Source organism: Falco cherrug, chromosome 6 (genome assembly GCF_023634085.1).
Source record: "Falco cherrug isolate bFalChe1 chromosome 6, bFalChe1.pri, whole genome shotgun sequence".
In the NCBI taxonomy this organism is placed as follows: domain Eukaryota; kingdom Metazoa; phylum Chordata; class Aves; order Falconiformes; family Falconidae; genus Falco; species Falco cherrug.
The window spans coordinates 82,668,142-82,695,266 of NC_073702.1; the positions used below are offsets into that span (position 1 = coordinate 82,668,142).

The 27,125-nt window shown below is 45.0% G+C and overlaps 1 protein-coding gene across 2 annotated transcripts; it reads left to right on the forward strand.

Annotated features, from left to right (window-relative positions):
* Positions 1-525: 525 nt before the first annotated feature.
* GPR137B (G protein-coupled receptor 137B) lies at positions 526-26,891 on the forward strand. Of its 2 annotated transcripts, XM_055713832.1 has the most exons (8): positions 559-738; positions 898-1,036; positions 10,332-10,381; positions 15,486-15,708; positions 19,498-19,651; positions 21,731-21,855; positions 24,711-24,835; positions 26,284-26,891. In XM_055713832.1, the coding sequence occupies exons 1-8, from the start codon at positions 668-670 to the stop codon at positions 26,393-26,395; spliced, it is 999 nt and encodes a 332-aa protein (XP_055569807.1). In that variant the 5' UTR covers positions 559-667; the 3' UTR covers positions 26,396-26,891. The 2 variants fall into 2 exon arrangements, with proteins under 2 accessions (XP_055569806.1, XP_055569807.1); XM_055713831.1 differs by having other exon boundaries at positions 526-1,036.
* The last annotated feature ends 234 nt before the right edge of the window (positions 26,892-27,125 follow it).

Sequence of the window (27,125 nt, forward strand, 5' to 3'; positions counted from 1 at the left end):
CTAATGAAATGTCTTATGTTAGAAGAAAAAGAAGATACTGGATGTGTTAGATTGGCTGTGCAAATTGTGTATTTCCTTAAAAACACAAAGGTTTCTGCAATGCAGAGTTGAACTGTTACAGCTTATTACAGTGGCTTGAATTTCATGAGTACTTTAAGGTGCTTAAAATTAGTCCTAATGAAATGCTGCTAAATAAAGTACTTGCTAAACGGGAAATAAGACAAAAAATCCTACAAAGATATGATGTGGCTACACTGGGAAAATGTCAGGTACTTGCTTCTTGTAGAAAATAGAACATTATTTAACCAATTTAAAATCCAGATAATTTTCCTTAGGAAAAAAAAAAAAAAAAAAACCCAGCAGTAAACTGTTCAGGGGCTGGTAGATTTCTTTGTTTCTAGAGGATGGTAAAGATTCGTGCACAAACATCAGCAAAGGGCAGCTTTCTGAGCTGTTCCCTGCCAATTGCTGACAAAGGCAGTCCTAATGAATCATTCTGAATTGTGATCATGTGCTACCAGCCCACAGTGAGCTGCCAAAGAGGAAGTGCAGCTTGTTTTCTTTCATTTTCTTGATTCCTATGCTGTAGGAAGATGAAAGGAGAAGGAGGAGGAGGCAACAGCGGCAGCCAAACTTAATAAATAATTCTGACGATTCCTGATATCAAATGGAGGCCCCTGAGTGGGACCCACTGAAAAATGACACCCTTCCGCCGACCCTGACGCCAGCTGTCCCTCCGTATGTGAAGTTGGGGCTGACCATTGTATATACTGTTTTTTATTCACTGCTTTTTGTGTTCATCTATGTCCAGCTCTGGCTGGTCCTTCACTACAGGCACAAGAGGTTCAGTTACCAAACTGTCTTTCTGTTTCTGTGCTTGTTTTGGGCCTCTCTTAGGACTGTGCTCTTTTCATTTTACTTCAAAGACTTTGTCACAGCAAATTCTCTCAGCCCCTTCATCTTCTGGCTTCTCTATTGCTTCCCAGTTTGCCTCCAGTTTTTCACCCTGACCCTGATGAATCTTTACTTCACACAGGTAAGCAACAGATATTTGGTCGATTAAATCTGACAGAATGATAAAGCACGATTTTGTAAGAATGATAAGAAAAATGTAATTTACAAAGGTACCTTGGCAATGCAAAAAGCAAATTTCAGTTATTTAGTTGGGAATTTTAACTTTTGATTTATATGCAAGTGATCAGTGTTACAATGAAACTGGAGCTTGAAGTGATCATTTCAGGAATGGCAAATAATCTACTGTCTGTTAAATGGATATAATTTAGTTTAAGGTTGTGGGGAAAATGTATAGGAGAGCTTGAAGCCTGGACACCCAAAATGTGGTTCTATTATTATTCTTTATTGTTGTTGTTATCAGACTTAATACACCTCCTGGCTTGTGTGCAGTCAGAATTGTAATTTCTGATTTTACTGGCAACCCCCCACTCCAGTTTTCCCTAAGTTGAGTAACATGTTCCTGAGCGAGATTTCTATTCTGTGTATCACAGTCAAAACTGTGGGTTGAGTCCTACTGCAGACCCAAATGGTCTGTATTACAAATATGTCCTCTATTTCAAGGATGCTGTGATGTAAAGGTAAATTAGCTATATAGCAGGGTAAAGGAAATAGCATCTGCATTTCAGAAAGAGGTCTTGGGAGTGTATCTGTGCTGTGGACAGCTGAGCAGCCAGGTGAGTTAAGCTGCACAGCACTCCGAGTTGCTGCAGTTAGACTTGCTTAGATGTACTTATGGGGAGCTTGGGTATCTTGGCACTGGGCTGCAGGACGGGATATTGGCATGCTGAGGCAAAGAAAGGCTGTCAGGCTTGCCTAAGATCCCACAGGAAGCTTGCGGGAGGGCAGGGACTGGATTCTGCATCTCCTCAATCCCACTATGATGACTGGAGCAGGAAGCCAAGCCTGCACTCAGGTGACCCTTGTTGAAGTCTGCTTTCCCAGTGCAGGGGTAGTTGGCCAGGAGAGCACCAGCCTGCCCTGGAGCACCCCTGGCTGTGCTCAGGATGCTTTGGGCATTGCTGTGTTTCCCACTTGGAACTAGCTCAGTGCCTGGATCTGGGTGCTTCTGTAGCACCCACAGTGTTTAACAGTGCTCTGTGGAGATTAGGGGCCTCTCAATTCTGAACATCCTGGCTGGAGAGGTCAGGCTGTGTTAGAAAGCTGCCATCCCAGAGCTGAAAAAGCAGCAACAGTAAGCATGACAGCTCTAAGAGGATCACTTGAGTTGTAGAGGGTATTAAATACTTGGAACCACGTACACAGTTTTGTGCTTGGGTTTACTTTTCTGGATTCAGTGTCTGAAACACCTGCTAACTCAACCCACTCCACTCCCTGGGACTTGAGATATATTAAAGGATTACAGGAACCTTTCATCTAGATGGTACTCAAATCCAGCTCAGGCATGTGGTGACCTAAGTTTTATCCCATAGCTATTGTGAGAGTCATTTGATAACGGTGTGGTTCCCCAGGGGCAAATGTCCATCATCGCACAGTCCATCCCCATCACAGTGGCTGGGACTAAGTCATAGCCCTAGGTCCGATTCTTCCCTCAGCCACACATGCAGGGCTGCTGTGGAAGTCTGGAGGCAGAATGCAGCATCTCTTTGCCAAGAGAAGCCGAGGCTGGCAAAGTTGGTGTGAGTATGGGGGGGGGGGGGTGCACAGCAGTCTGCACTCTGTGCATCAGAGTGCCAGCACTTGGGGCTTACTGTTGTGGGTAACTGCTTTCTTTCATCTAAGGAAGATCTAAAAAGGGACCATACAGAGTGCACACATATGTCCTTTTAACTTATTTTTGGCATTGCTGTCTGATACTGTTCAGGAAGTAAAGTCCGTGGTTGGAAACAGAAAAAATGCTAAGGCTATCAGTTCTGCCTTTGAGACAATTTCTGCTTTGTCATCGTGAATCCTCACATTCTTCTGCTGAGCCCCTCTGTAAAAGAGTGCAATGGTTACATGTCTTGCAGAGCTGTTCTGAGGCTTTTGCAACAATATTTGCAAGGGACTTTCAGAGTCTGTGATGTGCGTCATAATCTTTAAAGACCGTGGGTCACTGTAGACAGGCATATTATTAGTAGTGTTGCTTGCTTTAGAGCTGGTTGCTCCCAGTGAAATCTCATCTCAAATATCTCCCCAGCCAAAACAAAGTCTTAAGAAATACAAGCAGTCATTGTATGAATATAATGTAAGGCACAGAATAAGTGCACAAATTTTAAATCGCTGTTATTAATTCTTTACTTCTAACCATTGAGAGGTGGTTTGGCTTGAAATTCAGCATCTTCTTGAGACTGTATATTAAATATGCATCTAGCTTTCCGCAGTAGGCAAGCAAGAACTAGTGTGAAAGGGGTGGGGAGAGAGAATTTTGTTTTCAGTAATGGCTTATAACTTAACAGACTTGTTCAGAAACAACTTTTATCCTTTTTTCTCTAGAAGGCAGGCAAGAAGGGTCCGCAGCTGTGTCTCATTGCATGAAAACCGTACTATTGACCTGGTGCTTACTTAGCCAGAGGGAAAGAAGCGGTCTATCTATAGTATAGGGACAGAGGACTGAAAGAAACCTTATGGGTCTCTGAAATTTGCAGGTGTTTGTTGTCTGCTGTACAGCACCCACCATTTCTAAATATGGCACTGCCAGGAAAAGTTTTAGACACAGATGTGAGAAGAAAAAGTGATTCAAAAAATATTGCAAATCCTCCTAGCCAAACAAAAAAACTCATCTGGCAAGTGCCCGAGGGCACTTTTCAGAATAATAAGTACCTTTGAACTTGACAGAATGTTAGCCACAACTATTCTCTTTTTAATAGGTATCCTAAAGCAATTGGGACACAAATTTCAGCTTTATTTTATGTGTAGCAAGACACATAAGCCACAATGACGTTGGTGCAGCAGGGGTTGTTCCCAGACTTGAGCATCACCATCAGCAGATAGAGCCAAAGGAGCTGTAATACGTTAGGGTAGGTTGCCGAAGCAGGGGACATGTGAACAAAAGGGAAGCTACCATCAAAAGAGTTTTGACTCAGAATAAAGATTCTCTGGATTAAGAGCCAAGTTCAGGGTCCTTTGCGAAGGTCTTGATGCTCTATTTAGGGCAGAATAGAAAGGGTGCTGCAGATAAGGCTTGCATAATATTAGCTCCTCTCAGAAATCCCATGCTGGAGAAAATACATGTGGTTTCTAATGAGAGCACTAGATTTATTAATTGTGTCTATTCATTCTCTTCTGAAGAAAAAAAATAAAATAATGTGACCTACCCTCTTAGGATAAGTCTGTCTACTTAGAAATCATTAAAATAAATCTTGAGTGAAATGAGATCCAGCAGCGCTTTTGTAAAACAGTAGCGCAACACCAGCTAATAACTGCATTGTACCAGGCCGGAGCAGCTCCCTGATACTGATCCATCAGATAGAGAGCTGAAGTGTGCCTTTCCACCTAGGGCTAAAAAGCCCATAGATATGTTTGCCTTACACCTGCAGCTCCCATGGGTTTATTTTGCTGCTTGATAAAACGAAGACTGCAAACTGGCAAATAATATATTTTCCACTTTACGTGACTCCAGACAGGGAGAATCCCAGGACTCAGGCACTCTTTTATTTATGTCCTGCCTAGCCAAATCTTCCCTGCCCCTGACAAGGGCAGACTGAGGTGAGTCCTCAGGCTTTACGGTCAGTGTTGTGGGCAAAACGGTAAAGAAGGTCTGGGAAATAAAGTAATAAGTTGCCTTTTTTAGCGTGAGTGAGGGGTGGGCAGGGAAGGGCTGGCTTCGCCTTGTCCTGTTTGCTCAGACTTGGCATTTCCCTGGGGAAAGGATACAAATGAAGCAGAAGGGAGGCTAGGATGGAGGGTTACGGACTCAAAAAACAAGGTGTGGGCCAATGTCAGTAAGCTGTAGGGGATGCTGGAAATCCCAGGCCTTCCCTGTGGCCGGGCACAGCAAACCATTTGGTAGGCTGTAAGTTTAATCATCAGGTTGGGAACTTCTCAAGGGCCTAGGGCACGTGGTGCTGAGCTAGGGAACTGTGAGGCTGTATGGATGGAGAAGGGCTGGTAGGCAGATTTACCTCTTCTTCCTCCTCCTTAACCATCTTCCCCTTTCTGTGGCATGCAGACTGAGAAGCTCACCCTGCCTCCCAGGCAGGGCTGATGAAGTCAGGGACTTTCAGAAGAAGAGAAGTGGTACAGAGTAAGACACTTGAGAGGGGAGCTGGCCATGCTGGAAGTGCCTGGCAGGGTGGGGTAAAACCAGCACAAGGCTTTTGGAGAGGTTAGATGCATCTCAGTGGAACTGGGACACATATTAGCTCTGGGAGCAAAATCAAGAGAACTTTTCATCCTCTAGTTACCGGGGTTAACATTTCAAAAGTAATACCACCAGTGACAGAACAGAGAGAGCTTTTTATGTAGGAGAAAGATTTATTTTTAGTGGAAATTAATACACCATATATTATAAAACATTATTAATTTAAAGCATGCTTTAGATGTACATAGAAATACACAGGGGTCTAACTACAGATGGTAAAGCACTAGCAAATACGGTTGGCGTAAAATGTTGCCCTCAGTGTTGGATCTATAGGAGACAAATTGCAACTGCAGCAGACTGGCAGGCTGTCAGCACCCGACATGAGGAATGAGGTCGGGTGTCTTAGAAAATAACTGGATATATGGAACGTACACGTGCAAGTTTACTGTGGCTGCCAGCCCCACAATGGTCCCTGTCCTTTCAGGATTATTTTTACCAATTTACACAAGACTGAATGCAGTAGTGAGTTATGTTGCCCATGTCTGTAGGCCTTATAAACCACGTAGAGTCTAGAGAGTAGAGGGGAAAGTTGCGTATTTTGGGGAATCTGATCCAAATGAAAGAATGCACACGGGAGAAAGAGAGAAAGGGCTTGGGACTGGAAGATACACAGCAGAAGAAATGTATATGTGCTGATGGTGAGGGCCTCTGGGCCTGCATGAGGTTGTGGTGTATTTTCAGGGTGCAAAGAGTTTACATGCAGTGTGACAGAGGAAGAGAGGGGCAGTGGTGAAAGAAACTTGGAAGGAAAAGTACGTGCTATGTTCCTTACAGAGATTTTGAAATAAGAACTGGTAAATACAGCTGAACTTCATTCCTGTGCGGAGGGCCAGCTTGAGACGTGCACAAGCACTTAACACATACCTGAGGCTTTTTGGTAAGCTGAGCTGTAGCTCCTGTAAGAGTGAATTGATCAGCTAGCACTAGAGGTCCAGTGGAGGTTTGTGCCAGCTGTCACATCAGCACAGCTATATCAGAGCATGGACTGAAAATTGCTCCAGTGAGGTTTTCTGCTTCTTTTGCTCTGGGAATATGTGCCTTGGCTCTGACACCTGTTTCATTGATACTTACAGGGCTGGAGTGGCTCCTGATTTAAACCCCTTAAACTACAGCAGCCTGGCTCTGTCTGCGTACTCTGCTGCCCAGCAGCTCTGCAGAGCTCTCTGCAACCGAGCTGCTGCTGGGCTCCTGTGCCACCCCCCTGCTCCTCTGCTGGGGCCTGGTAAAATGTCTTTGAGGTCTGCTGTTTACATCAGTTCCTGCAACAGAAATTTTCCCTGGCTGTATGAAGGACTTTTTGGAGTCCTTTTGTACTGCTGCGTTTTTATATGCCAGACATATACCTCAGGGGGGTGGAGGAGGGAGTGTGAGAATCTCATTTGAGGTTTCTAGTCCTCTGGCAAAAACAAGGAGTCAAAACAGGATATTTCTCCTTTAAAGAACAAGCAAAAGGGGAAATACTTCTAAGAAAAGAAAGTAACCCTTCAGACATCAGAAAATTAGTAGGGACTTTCACTGAGTTTTCTGTGTTGCTGTTCATCTTGGGGTTCTCTGAAAGGTCTTTTTAAAGAAGTCTGCCTTCTGCTTGCTGTTTAATCTATTCTTAGGAACAGCCTGGTTTGCTCTGGTTTGCTGGAAGACTTGCTTAGATGACTCAGATATTGACTGGAAGCTTTCTCCACGCTGTTGCGGGGAGGGGCCATTGAGCAACCAGTCTCGAGCTAAATGACTGTTAAAAGCAAAAAGCTGCACCCACGCATGTAAGGTATATTGACATCAGCTTCTGACATCCTTATTCCCACTGAATAGGCTTTTATTCTGTGACAATCACATTGCTTTCATGAACTAAGGCCCCATCAGTGTTTAAGCAAAGGTGGCAGAATGTGGCCAGCTGTGTTTCTGTCTGGCAGTGAATTGGTGAAAGTGTCCACATTGTATGCTGTGGCTTTCATTCTATGTAGCATCCATTTTCTAAACTGTTAATTTTCTTTCTCAATGGCCATTTTTCTCTGATAAAATTCAGAAGCTTTTATTACAGAATCATAGAATTTTCAGGGTTGGAAAGGTTGGAAGAGACCTCTGGAGATCATCTAGTCAACCCCCTGCTAAAGCAGGTTCTCCCAGAGCAGGTTGCACAGAATCACGTCCAGGTGGATTTTGAATGTCTGCAGAGAAGGAGACTGCACAGCCTCTGGGCAGCCTGTGCCAGTGTTCTGGCACCCTCAGAGTAAAGAAGTTTTTCCTCATATTCAGGTGGAACTGCCTGTGTTGCAGTTTGTGCCCGTTGCCCCTTGTCCTGTTGCTGGACACTACTGGAAAGAGTCTGGCCCCATCCTTTTGACACTTACCCTTAAGATATTTGTAAACAGTGATAAGATCCCCCCTCAGCCTTCTCTTCTCCAGGCTAAACAGGCCAAATGCTCTCAGCCTTTCCTTCTAAGGCAGATGCTCCAGTCCCCTCATCACCTCCGTAGCCCTCCGCTGGACCCTGCCCAGCAGTTCCCAGTCTCCCTTGACCTGGGGAGCCCAGCCCTGGACACGGCGCCCCAGGTGCGGCCTCCCCAGGGCAGAGCCGAGGGGCAGGATCACCTCCCTGCCCCTGCTGGCCACGCTCCCCCTCACGCACCCCGGGGTCCCGCTGGCCCCTTGGCCACCAGGGCTCACTGCTGGGACAGGTCCAGCAAATGTAGAATCACAGTAACAGCTGTTCTGGTGATCTCGCATCTGGAGATCCTGCTGGGTCTGCTGCAGGAACATCATGTTTGACTTTAGATAAGTTATCCACGGAGCTTTTGCTTGGTAGGGCAGCCTTGGACTGGTTTATATGATGGGACTGCTTTGTGACATTAGATGGATGAGTGGATCATTTGGGAGGAACCACAGGAGATGGTATTCAGGAACTTATGAATTTTCTAGGTTGTGTGGACCCAGCACGACTCATTGCCTGCTGCAAATTGCTTGTCTTGTGCAGTTCTTTGCACCGGCTCTGAATACTTCTGTTCAGTCCAGCTCCTGAAAACTGTCAAAATTAACGGTACAACATGTGTGAGTAGGTGCTACTTAGAACAGGTGAGGATTGTGGAATGGCCCTAGAGACAAGTTTTACTTGTTTAATTTCACTGAGGTCAGGAATCTCTTCCCTCCCACTTGCCCACAGTCTCTTCTAGAATAAGCAGAACAGGCGGTAAGTCTTGTACAAAACGCATGCATGAAGTATTTTGAACCCCACCTCTTCTCTAAAAACTGACAGCCCCTCTCTATGCACCATGGAAATGCAGAACATTCACAAGCCTCTTGTACCTCTCCTTCCAGTAGCACATAAGTAAAACAACATAAAATTTCTTCCTGAACTCCTGTGAGAATTCATGATCCAGGAATTTGGAGAATGAATCACAAAAATCTTTTGCGAGGGACACTGCCCGATGTGTTAACTATTTGAAAACAGTATCAATGGCTGCAGAATATTTTTAGATATTTCCCCCACCACCACCAACTTTTCAATTTTATTCTCAGCTATTTTTTCTAGGGCCTGCTGAAAAGCTCAGTGTTCTTTGCTGGTTCAGCTAGTGCTAAGCAGGCTGATGCGTCACAAAAATAATTTCCATGTCAAGGCAGCTGTTTGTGGTGAATAGGAGTTAAATGACAAGTTGTTCCAGGAGCACTGGAACAAGTGAAGCCTGATTTTCTCCAGATCTATGTCTCATGCTTGACTTTCAGCTGCTTCCATAACTGGGGCATTTCTTATACTTTGCTGTGCAGACTCTCATATTGGGTGATGCGTAGGATCACTATGTAGGGTTCTCCTGACAGAGGTCATGTATATCAGGTGCATTTATAGAGTTCCTTACTTCTGTTGCTTCCTCAATTTTCAGGAGGGTGATAAAAGGATCATGTCTTTGATGCTTCAAGTATTTTTCCGTCAGTTCTCTGAATGGAGTATTTTAAGATTAGCGGGGGGACAGATAACAGGTTGACAGGCAGACACATGCCTACACATACATAGTGATCATGTAAGTCCTGTTTCCTTGGGAAAGCATGATAATCATAGCAAATATTATGCAAGCTATACTAAAGGGCATGCAAAACCAAGTTAAATGGGTAAGGCAGGATAACTCAAGGAGAAAATGATTAGGAAACAACCCAGAATAAGTCATACAGCATGTGTTTTTTTGTAATACTAGCAATCAGTGTGCTTCAGTGTTGGTTTAAAAGGACATTTGTAAACAGAGTGTGTTTGGAAACCATGTTAGCTTAGAAAAAATCAGTGATGCTTTCCTGTAATTTTTTTAACAAATAAGATATAAAATATGCTAATGTATTTTTGTATAATTTCTGATGGTGGTTAAAAAACTGTGGTTGATACACCTAGCTACATTACAGAAAACATGTCAGTATTTTGCCTTTTCTGTTACAGCAAGGTAACTACTGGGCCTGAGCCACCTCTCTATAAAAATACATATTGTTGCATAGTGAACAGACAGTCAACAGAAGCCAAATAATACCTCACAGTAAAATAATGAGTTTGATTCTCAACAGCATCCTTTGGGCAATATAACATGGATACAAACTTATATATCCGATTTCCCGCCAGGGTACTGTGATGGGCTCTTCAGGCGAGCAGCGCATCTGACCCAACATGCCAGTTTAAGGTGGACTATGTGAGAGATGTACTGTTCGGTCATGTAAGAGCCTGAACAGTATTACTTGCCTCTATGATTACACTGGCATTGGTCCTCTTGTGAATACTGGTGTAAAGGACCTTATTCCCAAGCCAGAGTTAGTGAAAATAAAGGTGTAGACATTTTGTATACAACAACATTGTGATCACCCACTGAGTGGTTTTGATACTTTGCTTAGAGCTTGTCTGCCATGGATAAGCAATAAATGCAAATCTGTTATGAAATGAAACCTATCATTACATGCCTTGTGACCTGTGAGACAGGATTCCTGTGGATCACAGTGTCTTTCTTTACTTACATGTATCCTATGTTTGATGCAATATTTTTCTGTTTTGCAGGTGATTTTCAAAGCTAAGTCAAAATATTCCCCAGAACTACTGAAATACAGGTAAGAACTGTGGAAATATCTAATGTGGTAAAGAAGAGTAGCCATGCTTTTTGCGAAGGACTACATCTTTTATAACTTGTGGCTTATCTCAGCTATTCATATTTATATACCAATGTTTTATGATGATGGTTCTGAGGCCAGCTTCTTCCTATGACATTTAGAAGTCTGTCATTTCACAACACAATTTATAGACATTCACATATTTCAAAGGCAAATATTTTTTCAAATGCAAGCAGAAAACACTCACCCTCGTGATTTGTTTACAGGTTCTTAACATTTGTATGGCTAGGTGAATTCAGATCCAGTGCTTTGGTAAAGGTAGCAGATGTATTTATTTTGGCAGGAACGAGTGGGACTGGGTATGTATTAATCCATGAGGTCAGTGGTAATAAAAGACTCAAAAGTTTGAGAGAAGAGTTGTGAAGGGGAAGAGCTAGAGTGAATAGATTCAGCTTGATGATGTGTTTGGGAGCTCACAGGTAACCTCCCCTGACTCCGTAGAGTTAAGGTTATGGTAGCTTTACATTTAGGTGGAGAGATTTGTTTGGGATCTTGTGGAGCAGCAGAAATTGTCAGGAACTACTTGAAAGCTCCCCAAAGGGCAGTAATGTCCAGAAAGCTGAGGAAGCTCAGTAAATTAATGTTTATTGTGGCAGTACCTAAAAACCTCAGCCAGGCAAAGTCGTTTATATGGTGGTGGGGCTGGAGGGAGTTGTCTCCATTCTAAAGAAAGACTGTATAATCTGAATTCAGGGTAGGAAAACACTAATTTGAAACTGAAATCTGACCTCTTACTTGCTGACTGTTAGGAGAACATACTCCTGTATCAACAGATCAAATATTAACATTGTCCTTGCCCTGGAAGGTTTGGTATCCAATAGGGTTTTGATACAGCTGGAGAGGCGATCGTCTGGAACAAGTGCTTCAGCAACCATGTTTGGTAGAATGGCAGTACAGTGAGAGCAGGCTTGGGGTGGGCCGGGCTCGGGCTGGTGAGGGTACGGGGCGTGCAGAGTGTGAAGGCTGGCTGAGGGATGTGGACTCCACGCTGAACCGCAGCTGATGCAGAAATTGTCAGGGTGGGAACAGAGAGTCTTGCATCTATTTTGGTGGCCTCAGGAATGCTTTCAAGTTAGTCGGTCTGTGTATATACCTTGGCCGCATCCCAAACCACAAGGGGCGAGATCTGGATGTTCCCTGATAAACGCTGTGGCATACAAATACTTTCACCCCTCTTTGCGCTCTGGTTTCTGTGGGAAGGAAATCCAGGAGCATGGGCAGGCAGACAAGCACAGCACACGCCAGCCAGCTCCCCAGCCAGCTCCCAGTGCAGGTGTGCCTGCCCCTGATGCTACGCATAGGCAAGAGGAACAGAGGATGGCTTTGCACAAAGCCTGGGCTGCAGGTTAGGGTGGTATGGGGCAGGTCCGTGAACATGTTCCTGGCTGGCTTTAGAGATGAGAGGTAGAAGCTTTGAACCTCATCTGTTACTGATGTCTGTGGCAAGGCTTTATTCCTGAAAACGGCTTGAAAATGTCTTTCTTCAAGCAAAGGGATCTTGTGATACTTAGTCAATGCTTGTGGTGATATTTAGTCAATGCCTGTGAAGTAACTACATTAGCACCCTGCATGTAGTTCTTGGAATGTTTCCGTTCCTAAACACTTTTGTATTGTGACTGGAATTATTCATGCACAGACTACCCTCCCCAGAACAGCTCCATGTCCACCCAGACTCTTGCCTCCTGCATTTCTAACACAGATCAGTCTTGGATCTGGTCTAGCCTTTTCTGTCTTATGCAGGTCTGTTGATGAAAGACTTCAGTAGTATTTTGTTTTAATATCTAGATCTCTTAGCATGGATGTGGTTACTCTGTGTAAAAGAGCCATGTAAATAAAGCTGACCTCGTTTCTATCTTACACAGGGCAAGTGGGGTGCTGTAGCACGTGCATGCTCACAGCTGAGGTCCTGGATCTTAATTGTAACAGGCTCATGAAAGATCATAGAATCACAGCGTAGTTTGGATTGGAATGGACCTTTAAAAATCATCTAGTCCCACCCCTGTCCCATGGGCAGGGACATCTTTCATTAGAGCTGGTTGCTCAAATCCTGATGGAGAGATGGATGATGATTGATAGAAAGATGGCTGGCTGGCCTGCAGACAGGGGCTGGAGTCTGCACTTACTGAGTTTGATCTTTCTTCATTGCTGGATGTTCACTTTTTGGTGTTTTCCTCCCCATTTTCATTAATGAAGTGTCAGACCTTATTGTCTGGTATTGGCAGTTCTGCAGTCAATAATGGCAACATAAACAGGGCAAGAGGATCTCAGAAATCAGAATCATTTCAGATACAGAAAAGGCTGATAAAATCCTATCGGAGATCCAGAATATTAAGTCAGCTTTACTGAGCACAGCTTTCATGATGTTGTCACTGGCAAAAGAGCTCAAGGTGAAGCCTGTGCCAGACCAACTTCATATTTAAACAGTCCTTCTGCACGTCTCCCTGGGCCTGGGGTTTTCTTACAGTCACTGGGTTTGGATGAGGCTTGCAGTGCTGTGTGTGCACACCTTGTTAGCACACAAGCCTCAGACGCTGTATGGTTTTTCAGGAAACCACGTACAGAATGCAGTAGTTTCAAACAGATTTTCATGTTTCCACGTTGAAAAAGGCAAAACTCACGGCATTCATCTGAAGTTTGATTTTAAGCTCAAAGGAAAACTTCAGGGTGCATCCAGCCTGACACAGAGAGAACAGAACACCCTGGCATGTGCCTTCCCCAGTCAAACCAGATTACATATGGCTCCTTTTAAGGGACTAGCTCCAAAGTGGGGATTAGGCACAACAGGCTTTTGAACAGTCACTGGTGCAATCTGGAAGCACCTCTCCTACCCTACTTTTCTGTTTTCTAAAAAGCCCCACATGCTTATTCGTGCCTTGTAGATGCCCTTGTAGTTGAGATGTAAGGATACGTTCTGCCTTTAAATGAGCTAGGGATGCTTTCTGCAGCTGCAGAAACCCTAAAACTGCCCTGAGAGACGCAGCCTGCGTCTCCATCAGTGCTTATTCAGAAGTCCAGCAACAAGGCTTCTATTGTCAAAACAGGCAGCCGTTTCCCCAGCCACATCATGTCAATAAGGGGGATGGAAGATCATTATGTGAAGAGCTGCACAACCGACTGGCCATGACGGCTCACCCTGGCACGTACGGGAGCGTGTGGGCATGAGAGCATGACAGTGCTTTTTTTTTTTTTTTTTTTTTCCCCCCCTAAACTCCATCAAGGAGAAGCCCGACCTGGAAGCCTCTAAGCCTTGCTGGTTGCAAGCCAGCACCAAGGGCATGCAGACTGCGCTGAAGCAGAAGGTCCCCTTGACTAAGATGAGCAAAAAGAGAGCATGTACCTACTGTCCTGCGAGTGGGCAGCATGCCAGAGCATACCTTTCCTCATAAGCTCAAACCCCGCAAGAATATTTTACCTGCACTACAATAGAGGACCAAAGATGAGACTATTAAATCTTTAGACTTTGGGAGGGGAACGAAAAGAAGGCACATGACTGCCACTTAAAGACTTTTGAGATCTTGGTATGTAAATGTACCACCACCGTAACTAGGAACTGCATTCTCCAGAGGAAGCCATGTGGGAGAGGAGCTTCGGGACTGCAGGGCTTTCAGCATTAGACTGTGAGGTTTAAAGAAACTGCCTCTAGCTGCTTATCCTAAGAACAGAGCCCTGCCCTGGAAGGTTAAGAATAAGCAGAATCTTCTCCCTGAGAGGGAATTTCCGTGACTGGCAAGGAAAAGGCAGCATCCTCGATCACTGCCAGATATAACTGGAAAGAAGGGCGCTGATTCACAGGCAGGGACTTTCAGGCTTTCAGTTCTCCCTGTTAACACATTTAAAAGGTCTCAAAGATATACCCCTTCTTTCCTTGCCCTCTGAAAAGAAGCCAGCTATGCTTCAGGTTTGTAGCTGTATTAATGCTATCAAAAAGGATATGAATGTGTGAAAGGAGAAGGTAACCATTGGGTAAAGTATTTTTAAACAATCAGAACTGGATTCCTCAGGGACAGTCTAGATGTTTGTTGTTGGCCAAATTCAAAGTTTCCAGCAGGCGTGAAAAGCTGTGGCCGAAACCTCTTGTTCAGTGACTGCAGATTATGACCCTTATCAGTAACTGTCTTGGTCAGCAATGATATTGAGGTAAGCAAACACCTGAAATGGAAACATGCCTTCTTTAAAAAAAAAAAAAAAAAAAAATTAGTGAAAAGCTCCACAGCTGTGTGTAGGTGTAAAGAGGAATTAGAATCAGCTTTCCTTGAGTATGTGGTATACTTACACTGCAGGCTCAGTGCTGGGTAGGTGGGGAAAAAACAGATGGAGAAAACCAGTTCAACTTCTGAGCTTCTGTCTGTCAGTCTTCTCTTCCAGCTCTGCTCCTGTGGTTGTGGAAATGAACCTTTTGCCCAGCATAGATGGCAAAATGCCAACCCAGAATCAATATGCTTATTTAAGTTTCTTGGTGTTTCTTCCAAGAGGTTGCCCATGCCCCAGTTATTTAGGCAAAGGGACAAAGAAAGATGCTGGGGAACCAGTAATTCAGAGATTTTAACTACTATTAGATGCTTCCCTAATTTAATACGAAATCTGATGGCAAACATCAGCAGTCAGTGATGCTTCTCATGGCAGTGGTGGGGTGGTAAAACCAGAGTCAAAACCAGTCCATTCCAGGAAACTCAACCTTTTGTGAGATTTCTCCTGTCAGTGAGCAGTGAGAGGGTTTGCGCTGTTTATGAAGTGCACGCTCTAAGAAAGTACGTATGTATTTAAGTACTGTGCTGTTGTATTTCTGCTGCAAACAGTCTTCCAAGTTTTGCTGCTTGGGATTAGTTTCTTTACTTACAGCTTGTTGTGTAACTGTAAAAACAGGTTTGAAACGAGCCAAGTTAATCTCTCCAGCAATTTGGAGCGCTTTGATTTGGGCTCAGATGGCTGGTCGCTGTGGCAGTCCGCCACGTGCAGCTTTCATTGCTCAGAGTGGACCTTCCATCTCATGACTGACACTTTGCTGAACAATGTTGCTAAAACTGTTTTCTCCTCACTCTCCCAGGTTGCCCCTCTACCTGGCTTCTCTTTTCATAAGTCTCCTCTTCCTCTTGGTGAATTTAACATGTGCAGTATTGGTGAGGACACAGAATTCAGAGAGAAAAGTCATTGTCTCTGTCCGGGTGGCAATTAATGACACGTTGTTTGTGCTGTGCGCTGTTTCACTCTCCATCTGCCTGTATAAGATTTCCAAGATGTCTTTAGCCAACATTTACTTGGAGTCCAAGGTAAGGTACATTTTCAGTTCTTTTCAAGTACCTTCTGAGAGACAAGGGCAGTGCAAAGCAAAGCCACGCAGTTCTTCAGATCCCCTGAAGCTGGAGGCCTTAAACCTTCACAGCTCACGTTTGGCTGGCCATCCTGTTCATTACATGAATTCAATATTAAGTGGCAGCAAGGGTGCCTTTGGCTAACATCAGTGACCCCAAAATATGTATTTTTGAGGCAGAGCTTATAGAATTTATTGACTGGAGTTTCTCACAGCTGTTTTTCAAGCGGATACTGCTTTCTCCAGGTCCCTGGCTGGAGACCACTTCATTTCAGTACTGCTACATAGAAGTGGTCTGTACTTCGGGATCCTTCAGCTTGTGAAATCATTGACTGCTTAAGTTAACTGTTTAAGGTAGCAGCATGCTGAAGATAAGCCAGACAGGGGAGTATGAATCTCCCTTTATACATTTGCAACCCGTCCTATAGATAATGAGAATGAATTTTAGAAGAAAATGCATTATAATTTAGCCAAATGGGGAGAAGGGGAAGTAAGTCTCTCCAATTACTCTACAAAATGCTCTTTAAAGAAATATTGTTAGGTTTACAGCTTTGGACACGTTCAGTGGTCAAGGCACTGGGGAACATCACATAAGCACGCAGCGTTTATTATAAAATCAGTGAAGATGTTTTGTGTCTATCAATAATGAAACAGAGCTTTCAAAGGTCCGTGCATTTGCGGTAGATAGTTAAATTTTAAATTACTAGTTTAACAAATAGCACATTACCACAACAAACCTCTAAAAAAAAAAGTAAGTTTCAGCTGCTATTTAGAAAATCTGATAATAAAATTCCTCTCTCCATTTAGTTAATCAGATGAAAGGAGTACTTTTCCTGTTTAATCAAATCTGGCCATACTGCACAACAACCGAGCTGAATACAAGATTTAAAAACACAGCTTAGTTTGTTTTGTTTCCTTCAAGCCTGTCATTTGCTGACCAAAGGGCATGGGCAATGGATTATTTTTACTAGTAAGAAAAGTTTTTCTACTGCTGCAAATCACAGAAGCATAAATCTCTGTAACAAAGCAGTGTTAACCTAAGGGAGGTTTTGGTAGATCACTTTGTTCCGTTTCCTCCTCCTGCAGGAAACCTGATCTTCTTTACTTCAAGCTATTTCACAAAACCCAAACAAACTCTAATACTATTGCAGACAGGAAAGGACAGAACACGGAGACGATGGAAGTTTGAATGTGGAAATGAGAATTAAAGAGCGCTTTGCTCCTTTCTGCTGACCTGAAATGGGAGTTCCTCTGGGGACTTCCAGTAGGATTTGACTGCACATACTTTAGGGATACAGATGGCTGGAGCTGGTAGTGGAAAAACATCCTGGTTTAATCTGCTACTGTTGTGCTGAAAAAAGTAGCTAAAGGGAAAAAATCCGTTCTCTGCAGTGATATGACAGAAGTAGTGCTGGCGATAACGCACCCTCTGTGGTGCATGTAGACAGGCATCGGTACTGGCAGCCTTTTATTTGCATCTCCCAAACACATTCACCTCCGTGACCTGGTGTGGGGGGGTGGCTGGGGTCCCTGTGCCAAGGCTACGACAGCACCAGGGAGGTGCCTGGCCCTGCCCTTAAGGTACCAGCTTGGGCCAGTTCTGTGCGGGCCAGAAGCATCACGCGGTGGGCCATGCTACCAGCTCAGGGCTCCCCCTCTTTTCGGCAGGGGCCTGTGACTGAAAAAGGACTCCTCTGGCGTTACTTTCACTGCTGCGCTCTCCCTGCCCCAAGCCACTAAGTTGATTTGACTGGCGGCAAAACCACGACACTTTTACCCCCTTTTTTTGTATTTGGTGGGATTGAAGTTTGTTAAATCTCTAGCATATCTAACTATTAACTAATCAAGAATGACAGCGATGTAAGGAAACCTGTATAGGGAAATACTGACCCTGTTCTGCTCTTCACTTGTGCTCTCCCCAGTCTGTAACACCGCTGATCTGGGACATGGGATGTGCCCGTCAGCAGCTTCTCCCTGCTCTCTCGCCCTCGGTTTCCATGACAGCATCACTGACTTGCCAGTACCAAAAGGGAACAGAGGAGTCCCTGGCAAACATTTCCTCTTTGTGGCATTTCCTGCTTGCTGGTCTTGCCACAGCTTTCACCACTGCCTACCATGCGTCTGCCTTCAACTACCACACAGCACCAGGCTCCCGACTCACTCCTGACAGGGCTGCAGGTTATGTCCCGGTGCATGGTGGTAGTTCCAGCGTGTTGTAAGCAGCAATTTAGTCAGAGAGGTTGACTGTACTGGGGGTTTTGTAATACTCCTGAGCCTGACTGTTCCCTGAATCAGTATTATTTTGCTGGGAAAACAGGCAAGCTAGTTTTCTGCAAGCTTTTCTGACTACTCCCTGAGCTCCTCTTCACTGACGCTCACCAGGGAGCGCAGACTGAGGAGCTGGATTGACAGAGCCGCAGGGACAACAGCCGCCAGCGCGAGTGAGCAGCAGAGGGGCCCAGGTAGGCTCCTAAAGGCCAGGGATTCAGGACATGGTGACTTGGTGACTTCCCCGGTACATCACTAGCCATGCAGTTATGCCTGTGCTCTACCTGCCACAGCGCTTTGGACATCTGCTCCTTGGCTGCCAGCCTGGAAGCGGAGTGTGTGAGTGGAGGGAACAGGGTGCAGACCTTCCAGCCTCCTGCACTGGTATAAAAGGTCCTGTGAGGGGAGAAGCAGCTTCCCTCTTGGCCTCTCTCTCTCACACAGATGAGAGGAGCCCGTCCCGGTGGTGTGGGTCTCTGCCAGGAGAAGGAGAGGGCAGGGCCAGTGAAGCAAATGACTGCAAGGTATCTTGCTCCTCTAAAAGCACGCAGAGCTGTAACCCATCTTTCCCCCTCTGGCTATGCAAAGCGCTATTTCAGAGCCAACTGCACAGAATTTACTTTGAGCTTCTTTCAAAGCCGGTCCTATTTTTGTACATCTGCCTGCCTCTGTGATCAGACTCACACTGATCTCTGTATCCATGGCTCCCGGATTCCTTCCTTTCTTGCTGCTACAACTCCTGTGCTGGTGTCTTAGCCTCCCCCAGTGACCTTCCCCACCTGACGCAGTGGTCAGGTGTTTCACTTATTCCTCTCACTGGATTAGGCTCTTTCCCCTGCTCTGCCCGGTCTTCTCTCTAGGGCTTAGGAACTGTTGTGATTTCACGCTTTGTAGTCTCATTCCTTCCCTTGTGCCCACGCTCCCACACACAGACTGCCCTGCCACGGTCCCTCTGCCTATAGGCTGAGCTTCCACTTTATCTTCTCTGTGTTGACACTAGGTAAGGCAGGATGTTCTGTTCCTCTGTGCTGCATTTAACTGCTGTTATGGTCTGCTCTGTACTTAGGAAATAGGTGCACAGCAAGCAGTTGTAAAAGAACGCAAGATTGCATCATGCCAGCATCTGATACAGGGTGCTCTATAGCTAATGCACAGCTGAAGGCTGAGTTCTCTTGCTCCATCTGATACCAAGTGTAGTTCTTACTCTGAATGTAGCGTTTGTACAATAAATAAGTTGTAGGAAATAGTCACAGCCCATCTTGGTAAGGGCTGGAACTGCTACCATTGCTGTAAACTACTGGAATAATAAAACACAGGAACATATATAGTATAGGATATGCTGATTAAAGAAAGAAAGAAAGAGAAAAAGTCAGTTGCGTTAGACAGAGTAGCATGAGAACCCCCAAAGTCCACACAAAGCAATGTTCTTCTCAATATTATTCCCGTATGAATAATAACTTGTGCTTAAAATCTCTTCCAGGGCTCATCAGTCTGTCAGGTGACAAGCATAGGAGTGACTGTTATACTACTTTATACCTCACGAGCCTGTTACAACTTGTTCATCTTATCGTTTTCCCAGACCAAGAAAGTCAATTCTTTTGATTATGATTGGTACAACGTATCAGATCAGGCAAGTATGAAAATATTTGCTAATGAGAAAAACTCATTCTTTATGTGATGGCTGATTTCCTAAATACTATGACAAGATGAATTAATGTATTTAAATCCTTTTCTTCTTTTCTATTATTCCATGCACTGAGATCGTTTTGCTCCAGGAATATAGATTTCTGGTAATTTCAGCGTAAGGAGCAAAAAAACCCTCAGTGCTAGCCAAATAATTAAAAAAATAATCAATCTTTTATTTACCTTAGTTTTATTGTTAAAAAAAGGCCTGTTATTAAAAAAGACAGGTGTTTTGTCCATTAGAAAGAATGTACTGTACTTGGAGAAGCAGAGAAACAGCACTTGATTCCACTGAAGTGCTCAGTCCTGGAGTCATCATCAAATCTCCTGTTGCCACCCAGGCTACAGAGTTACTTACTTTGATTCTGTCATTAGCAGAATAACTTTGTAGTTTGAGGATAAGACTAAGATTCTTACCACCCTTTAATTGCAAGTGACGATTCAGATTGAAAACTAACAGTGATAATAACACTAAAGGAAATAGCAGGGGATTCTTCATTGAATTTTATGAAATTTGGGCATCCGGCTCCGTTCTCTGCTGTGAAGCATGGAGTTAGGTCCCAGTAGTTTTCCAGCTCTGCCAAGGCTAGGAAAAATGGCCGGGCTGGGTCTGGACCGTGAGCATATTTTTTTTTGGCCTCAAAATCCCAGACACCTGACATCTCCCCACGCTCTCATCAAGCACCTGCAGACCAAAAGCAGTGTTGCCAGCCACGCAAGGGCCTTGTGTTGCCAAAGCGGTCAAGCAAACCCGGAGCCATTAACAATTTTCTGTTGAGCAGTAGACAAAACTGTGAATGAGAAGTAGGTAAACAGTAGGGTAGGATTGCCCAGAGGAACTCATTATGAGTTAGTTGAGTAAGGTCTGTCAAGGGACCACTAATCAGCCCTGCTGCGGTGTAAAGAGGAGCGCAGCTCGGTGTTGCCACTCCGCGTAAATAGAACACACAGGTTTAGGCAGAAGGGCGCTAGGCTGTGACTTAGCTCGTGAATCAAACATTTTCTGTCTTGTTGGGGCCTGGAGCGTTGCTGCTGCTCCTGCTGACCCCTTGCAGGGGGCACTTCTTGTGCTGACTCCTACAGCCTGGAGTAGCAGGGGCTGGAACTTTAGGCCAGAATATTTGGTCCCATTTCCCCCATGGAGGCAGAGGTTGCTCACAGGGAGCTCACTGGAACGCTTCAGGCCTTAGGTCACTACTATGGGGTTTTGAACATCTGATCTGACTTGCGACACGAGGGTTGCCTGGATTTTGGGGTAAATGGTTTGAGCTGTACGTAAAGAGCCTGGAACAAAGAGGCAGGTACTCAATTTGGTACCAGAATCAAAAGTCACTTTTAAAAGAACAGCTTGACGTTCGTACTGTGGTGCTGCCTCAGGTCACCTGTCAGACACATTACCCTTTTCTCTTCTGTACAAAACACATGAAAGGACCGGATTTGCCCTCTGCAGCTGTGGTGAGTGGTGGAGGGGAAATCTAGAGAGAAATTCAAAGTTAATGCTACAGCAACATCATGGTTATTCAAGCTAACAACGTACGCCAATTTGAAGGGATCCGAGCCTTAATTTTTAAAAGCCAGATTGCCAGCAGTGCCCTTGATGACCTGGGTATTGATTGTTCCTTTAGGTATTATTCCCAGCTGGAAAAGGACTGGAAAACTAGTTTCTTATTACCTGGATTTGATCACTTAATCATTAATAGTTGCTTGCCAGGCTCTTAGGCTGGGAAGACCCCTGCATGAAACTTTGATTTTGCTGAAGGAAAGACAGCGGGAGGAGGAAGAAAGAGGAGGGAAGGTAGAAGGAAAGGGAAGTCACGTACCAAACAAGATAGCATAATGATTTTTTTTAGTATGCCTTTAATCATTAGCCAGGTTAATCTGGCTTTACTGAATGGAATTTCTGGCTGTGTTGTCAAGCGTTTCAGTCACTTAAATATAAATCTTCATAAAAAGACATGTTGCCTCCTGCACCTTTAAAGGAGCTGCCATCTTTATTTTTAAACACTCCTCTTTGGCTTTTCAACAGGCAGATCTGAAATGTCAGCTGGGAGACGCAGGTTACATAGTGTTTGGAGTGATCCTTTTCATCTGGGAGCTCTTGCCTACTTCCTTGGTTGTGTATTTCTTCCGTGTCCGAAACCCTACAAAAGATCTAGTAAGTGGAATTTATTACTATATTTGTTACTATAATGTCCAGGCAGGTCTGGAGGGCTCAACTTCTGAAGGAGCTTTTGCTTCTTTACATTTTGACTTCTCTTTTTCAATGTGTCCTTGGCAGAATAAAAGCAACCCAAGCTTCCTACTTCGTTGTACTAACTCCTCATGAAAGAAATTCATTGTATTTACCCAGAAGGAAGACAGGGTGTTTCTCAGGCAGCTCACCTTAAGTCAGGAAACTTCTTAAATTTAGGGACATCCTCCCTTCGAGTTAATACAGTACTTTACTGGAATCAAGTGGAAATGGAGTTTGTTATCCAAACTTGGGATCTTTCATCACATAGCAGTGAAAATGGCTGTATGCTAACTGTTCAACTGTATGAAGGAAATAACAGATTGAATTCTTTCAGCCCTGTACCCATTGAATTGTCTTCATGTCAAAGACCAGTAGCCACAACAAGCACTGGCTGACATTTTTGTTTGCTATTTCAGCAGAGCAGAGATGAAGGAGTGAGTTGTAAGAATAATTCCCTGTAAGTATCCTTAATATCTAGGTAGTTAATTGCGGGCAACGTCTCCGGGTTAGCATAGGATATGCTGGCTGACAGGCACGTGGGGAATGTAAGCCCTGCACTAGGATTACCGAGGTGATGTCTCTTTCTGTAGGCCAAACAAACCAAAGCTAATATTCCCCAAGAAGGATGTGAATGGTAAATTCACAAGTAAGAAAAGCAATTAATAGAATAACATTTTAGAGAAGGTGATGGTTTTTGTTCTCACCTGTGGGTTTCAGAGACAATGATACAGCCAAGCTTAACAAGGAAGTAATACCTGACATCACACTAAGGAACCCCATGGACCCCAGCGTCCATCACCAAAAAAATTTCAGCCCCGCTCCTGCTTAGGAGTTAGCCAGGAGAACTGCAAATGGATTAAATGTTTTTAAGTACAGTCCAGTGGTGCTGCTTTTCTAAAAAAGTGACCACCGAGAGATCTCATTTTATTTAAAGGGCTTTTATTTAGTAAATTAGTAAGGCTAGACCTGGTGGTCAGGTTTGGGTAGTGTCTGCGAGATTCACAAGAGAATGAAAATAGGGGATGTGGCCTAGTCTCTCCTTCCAAAATGCTGATCACGTATAGGCTTGGAGTCCTACTCAAACGGAGTGGAACAGGCAGTGTTCTCTCACAAAGAGCACTGCAGTAACACATACGACATTTTATTTTTGCACTGTGATTTGGAGAAAGCCCTAAATCTCCAACTTCATAAAGATACAGCAGGAGATCCATTCAGTAACACCCCTTCTTCCATGGATACCTGTTTTAGAGTAGACATTCTCTGTCATAGTGGATAGGCCATACATGGAATTTTTTCTACACAAGACAAATGTTTGTGCTAAACGGTATCACGGGAAGAGGAAAACCAGAACCAACAATGGTGGAAAGAAACAAGGAAGAGGCTGTAGCAGGGCAAAACCGCCCTTCAGTGTAAGCGTGCCACAAGAGGGAGACCAAGGGCCACGGGACTTCAGTCTGTGCGTTCAGCAGGCCCGCTGTCACAGCGGCTCAGTATCAGATGGTCCGGTGGTTGAGAATTTTGGCCAGAAAGCACGGGGTTAGAACGAAAACAAACCCTCTTTTAATTAAAGAAAAATCTTAACACCTCTGATTCGGTAAAAATCCAAAATGTTCTTTATTTTTAATAAGGAACAATCCCAAGAAATAGTTGTTGTTTGGTTTTACGTTTCATTCAGGAATTCAGAAACCAAAATTTTGAGCAGAGACAGCCTGAGTTCAGCACTGTTGAAATGTAAAGCTCCACTCCGTGGATGCTTATAGCCTGGAACGAGCTGTCAGCCTGCTTTGGTGCTGACATAGGGTAACTGCAGTGCGTGGGCCTTTGCCTTGCCATACCTCAGCCAGACGAATGCTGGAAAGGGGAAGATGACAGACAGACCTATTTTTACTTCTATTTTGTTATTTCTACTTTGTTATTTCACATCTAACACGCAGGGGAGATTAAGCTGCTCTCCTGCTTAAGGCCAAGAAGATGTCATCCCAGCTTATCCACACACAGGTGCAGGAAACCCTGTTCCCTGGGGGTGGAAGCAGAGGATCAGTGGAAGAGGCCCAGCCTGGTCACTGATGTCCCTCTGCACTGTTTCCAGAATCAAACTGACCTTTTGAATCTTGCATGTTTCCTGTTTTGATTCGTAGGGAAATAAAAGCAAAACGTTTTGTAAATGAAGGAGTTACATGTACACCCCTTGCCCTGTTTTATCAAAGGGCTTTTCCTTGGGATTTCACACTCACGGCACCGTAGGGCGGGTAGATACCGAAATTGCTCAGAGGGGTCCTCAAGGGCTTTTCAGCCGTGGTTCCATTAAGCAGGACGCCAGGGTTCAGCACGATCGGTTCCTGAGGCAGGGGAGGCAGCGCAGTGTGTGTGTGGGCGGGTTACAAATGCGGGAGGTAAACCCAAACCTGTTTAGGTGTTGTGTATCCTTCAGCTCCTCAGCTGCTTCCCCACTGCTCGCCTCAGGTCAGCTGGCTGCAAGCGCCAAGTGCCCAGGGTGGACAGCAGCTCAGCACAGACAGGTTACGTGCAGACGGGAGGGTGGTTTCAGAAATGGGTCATATCTGTCAGCTAGAAGGAAGGAAAAGCTGTTAAGATCAGCAGACCGTCACTGTGCTGGTAGAGAAAAACAGAAAATGCAAAAATATTTCTGTTGTTCACAGCAAATTGTCTATTTGATTTTGGAAACCAGGAGGTGAGTCTGCAGTGGCTTCTTTCAGAAGTCAGGCACCAAGCGGTTTATCTGTTGCAAGTACTGACTGAGGTTTCCCTTCCCTCAGGCCAACGCAGGAATGGTCCCAAGCCATGGCTTCAGTCCCAGGTCTTATTTCTTTGACAACCCGCGCAGATACGACAGCGATGACGATCTAGCATGGAATATTGCACCACAGGGGGCACAGGGCAGGTGAGATGCAAGAGGGAACCGCTGGCTTCCCGTAACGGGAACTTGCTTCAGAGGAGGAGGAACTCTCCCACAGGGCCAGAAGACTAATGTAAATCATCTAGCTCCAAGCGCTGTTGCGTAAATTCCGGGGGGCGAGGGGAAGCAAAGGGGGAGGGGGAGGTGGAAAGGCAGCACTGAGTGACAGACTGTAGGGATCCAAGGGCCCCACAGAGGCTGCAAAGACACAAGAATGAAAAGGCTTACGTAATTTAAGGGTCGTAAAAGCGTGCTGCTCTTTGAGAAAACGTGGGTTGCACGTTTCACCCTCTGCTGCTTCCAAGAGCGGCCTAAGACCTAAGACGTGCTATTTAGTTTCAGCTGCGAGCAAGGCAGCCTAAACACCCGGCTCCCTCCCTCCTCAGGGCGAGCAGCGAAGAGCTCGACAGCGCAGGCAGCAGCTTGCGAGGGTGGTAGCGAGCAGCCTCTCAACTTCGGGTGCCCTGCAACACGGCTGGATGTGTTGGGGGTTGCCTGAAACGAAGGGGGCGTTTGCTTTCCCACTTGCCTAACCGCTGCAATCCCACACAACCCAGACCCGGCACGAAAAGCCCCTTTTCTCCGTGTAACCGTGGGCTGTAGGTAAGGATTCCCTTCCGGGAGGGAGCAGCTCGCAGCAAGAACAAGAGCGATAGCACCCGGTCCGGAGAAGGAAGGGCACTGCCAGGACACTATCCTGCCCTGAAAGGAGGCTCAGTCACGTGTCATGCATTCGCTGTTCCTGTATCTATGCTATGCTAGTAGTAATTAGTATAATCAATTATCTGCTAATGAAGGCTAACTTGCTCACCATAGCTAACATACCCACATCTCCTCCTCATCACTCACCCGGATGGCGCAGTCGCTGTCTCTAAGCCCAAACCAGGATCTGATAGAGCAGGATATTCAGCACTCACGACTATCCATCGTCCCACCCCCGCGTTAGTTTTTCACGCCGTAACTACCCCCCGGTGCCAGGCTGGTAGCCAGCCCCGAGCCAGAGGCCCCCTCCCTTCCGCAGGGAGCCACGAGGGAACCAGCCGCGCCGGGAACAGCGGAAGCCAAACCGGCCACGCGTGGAAAGCCGGGGCGCCAGAGCGGCTCCCAGGCACCTGCCCCCGTACGTGGGCACGGGAGGTGAGCTCTGCCACTGACAGGCCCTCGCAGTGACGCGACTTGGCAGGGATCAGCAGCGCTGCTGCTGGGATTTTCAAATGCTTTCTGGAATAGCGGCTCACAGAGAATGAGTTGAGAAGCGCCCGAGTCAAAATGACGAACAGATCAGAAAAACAAAACCTGGTTGAGGGTTTTATTTTACTTTTGCATTTCAGCATGAGAACTACCTCTAGGCAATTACGTTCTGCCCACTTTCACTAACCACGTATCCACAGAACCAGCCTGCCAGTCACTCACACTGCTCTTTTCCTTTTAAGTTTCTCTCCAGACTACTACGACTGGGGCCACCAGCACAGCAGCTTCATGGCTTACATAGGATCCCTCCAACAAGATCCAGCACTGGACACAGACCGGCCAAGCCCGTTATAACTTCAATCAACTGCAGCACTCTAGGACATTCCAATATTAAACCAGATATTCTGAAAAACAAAGCTTAGCAATTTTTCTTCACCTTTTGGTTTTTAGAAGTGCTCCTATGCACAGATAAATGAAGAACTTGTCTTTGCCACGAGCTTTTCATAGTTCAAGAAGTATAAGCTAATGATTTAAACTTTGAAGACTGTCCCAATTAATACCTTGTTCTAAGCCACGGCATTTTTGGCTTTGAATGGAGTTGTTAGAGGGTGTAATTTAATCACTTTATGCTCATTTTAAAAGAGCAAATTTCATGAAGTGAAATGGCATAATTATTTTCTAAGTATTTTATTTTTACACTGTCTTAGGTTAGAAATACATGATTACGTTGAATATACTGTAAACGCATGAATGGGTTGTTCAGCCGCATGACAGTAGCAATTCTTACATGCACATAAAAGCCTGTAAGGGAAATATATCAACCCGATTAAATAATGTCTTTTTCAAGTTACTGCTACATTCTCAGAGCACAATTTACTCTTTGGATCACCACTGCTTACTCAGTATGGCAAGATGGTTGGAGGCTAAAAGTCATCCATACTCTAGTTATGATCTCAAAACACACCGTTTTCTTACTTTCTCAGAAGAACGCAGTATCGGCAGCGATAGGGGCAGTCTCAGAATGGTAGAGATTGGCATCTGCACTGGCTGGAGCATTGTGAACTGCTGAACAGGCTGAAAATTT

Bases quoted from the DNA above. Each gene is read 5' to 3' on its own strand.
- GPR137B (XM_055713831.1), top strand. From the start codon at position 668: ATGGAGGCCCCTGAGTGGGACCCACTGAAAAATGACACCCTTCCGCCG. The intron at 10,382-15,485 runs GTAAGAACTGTG...TCACTCTCCCAG, and splicing joins CCAGAACTACTGAAATACAG to GTTGCCCCTCTACCTGGCTT. The intron at 24,836-26,283 runs GTGAGATGCAAG...TTTCCTTTTAAG, and splicing joins CCACAGGGGGCACAGGGCAG to TTTCTCTCCAGACTACTACG.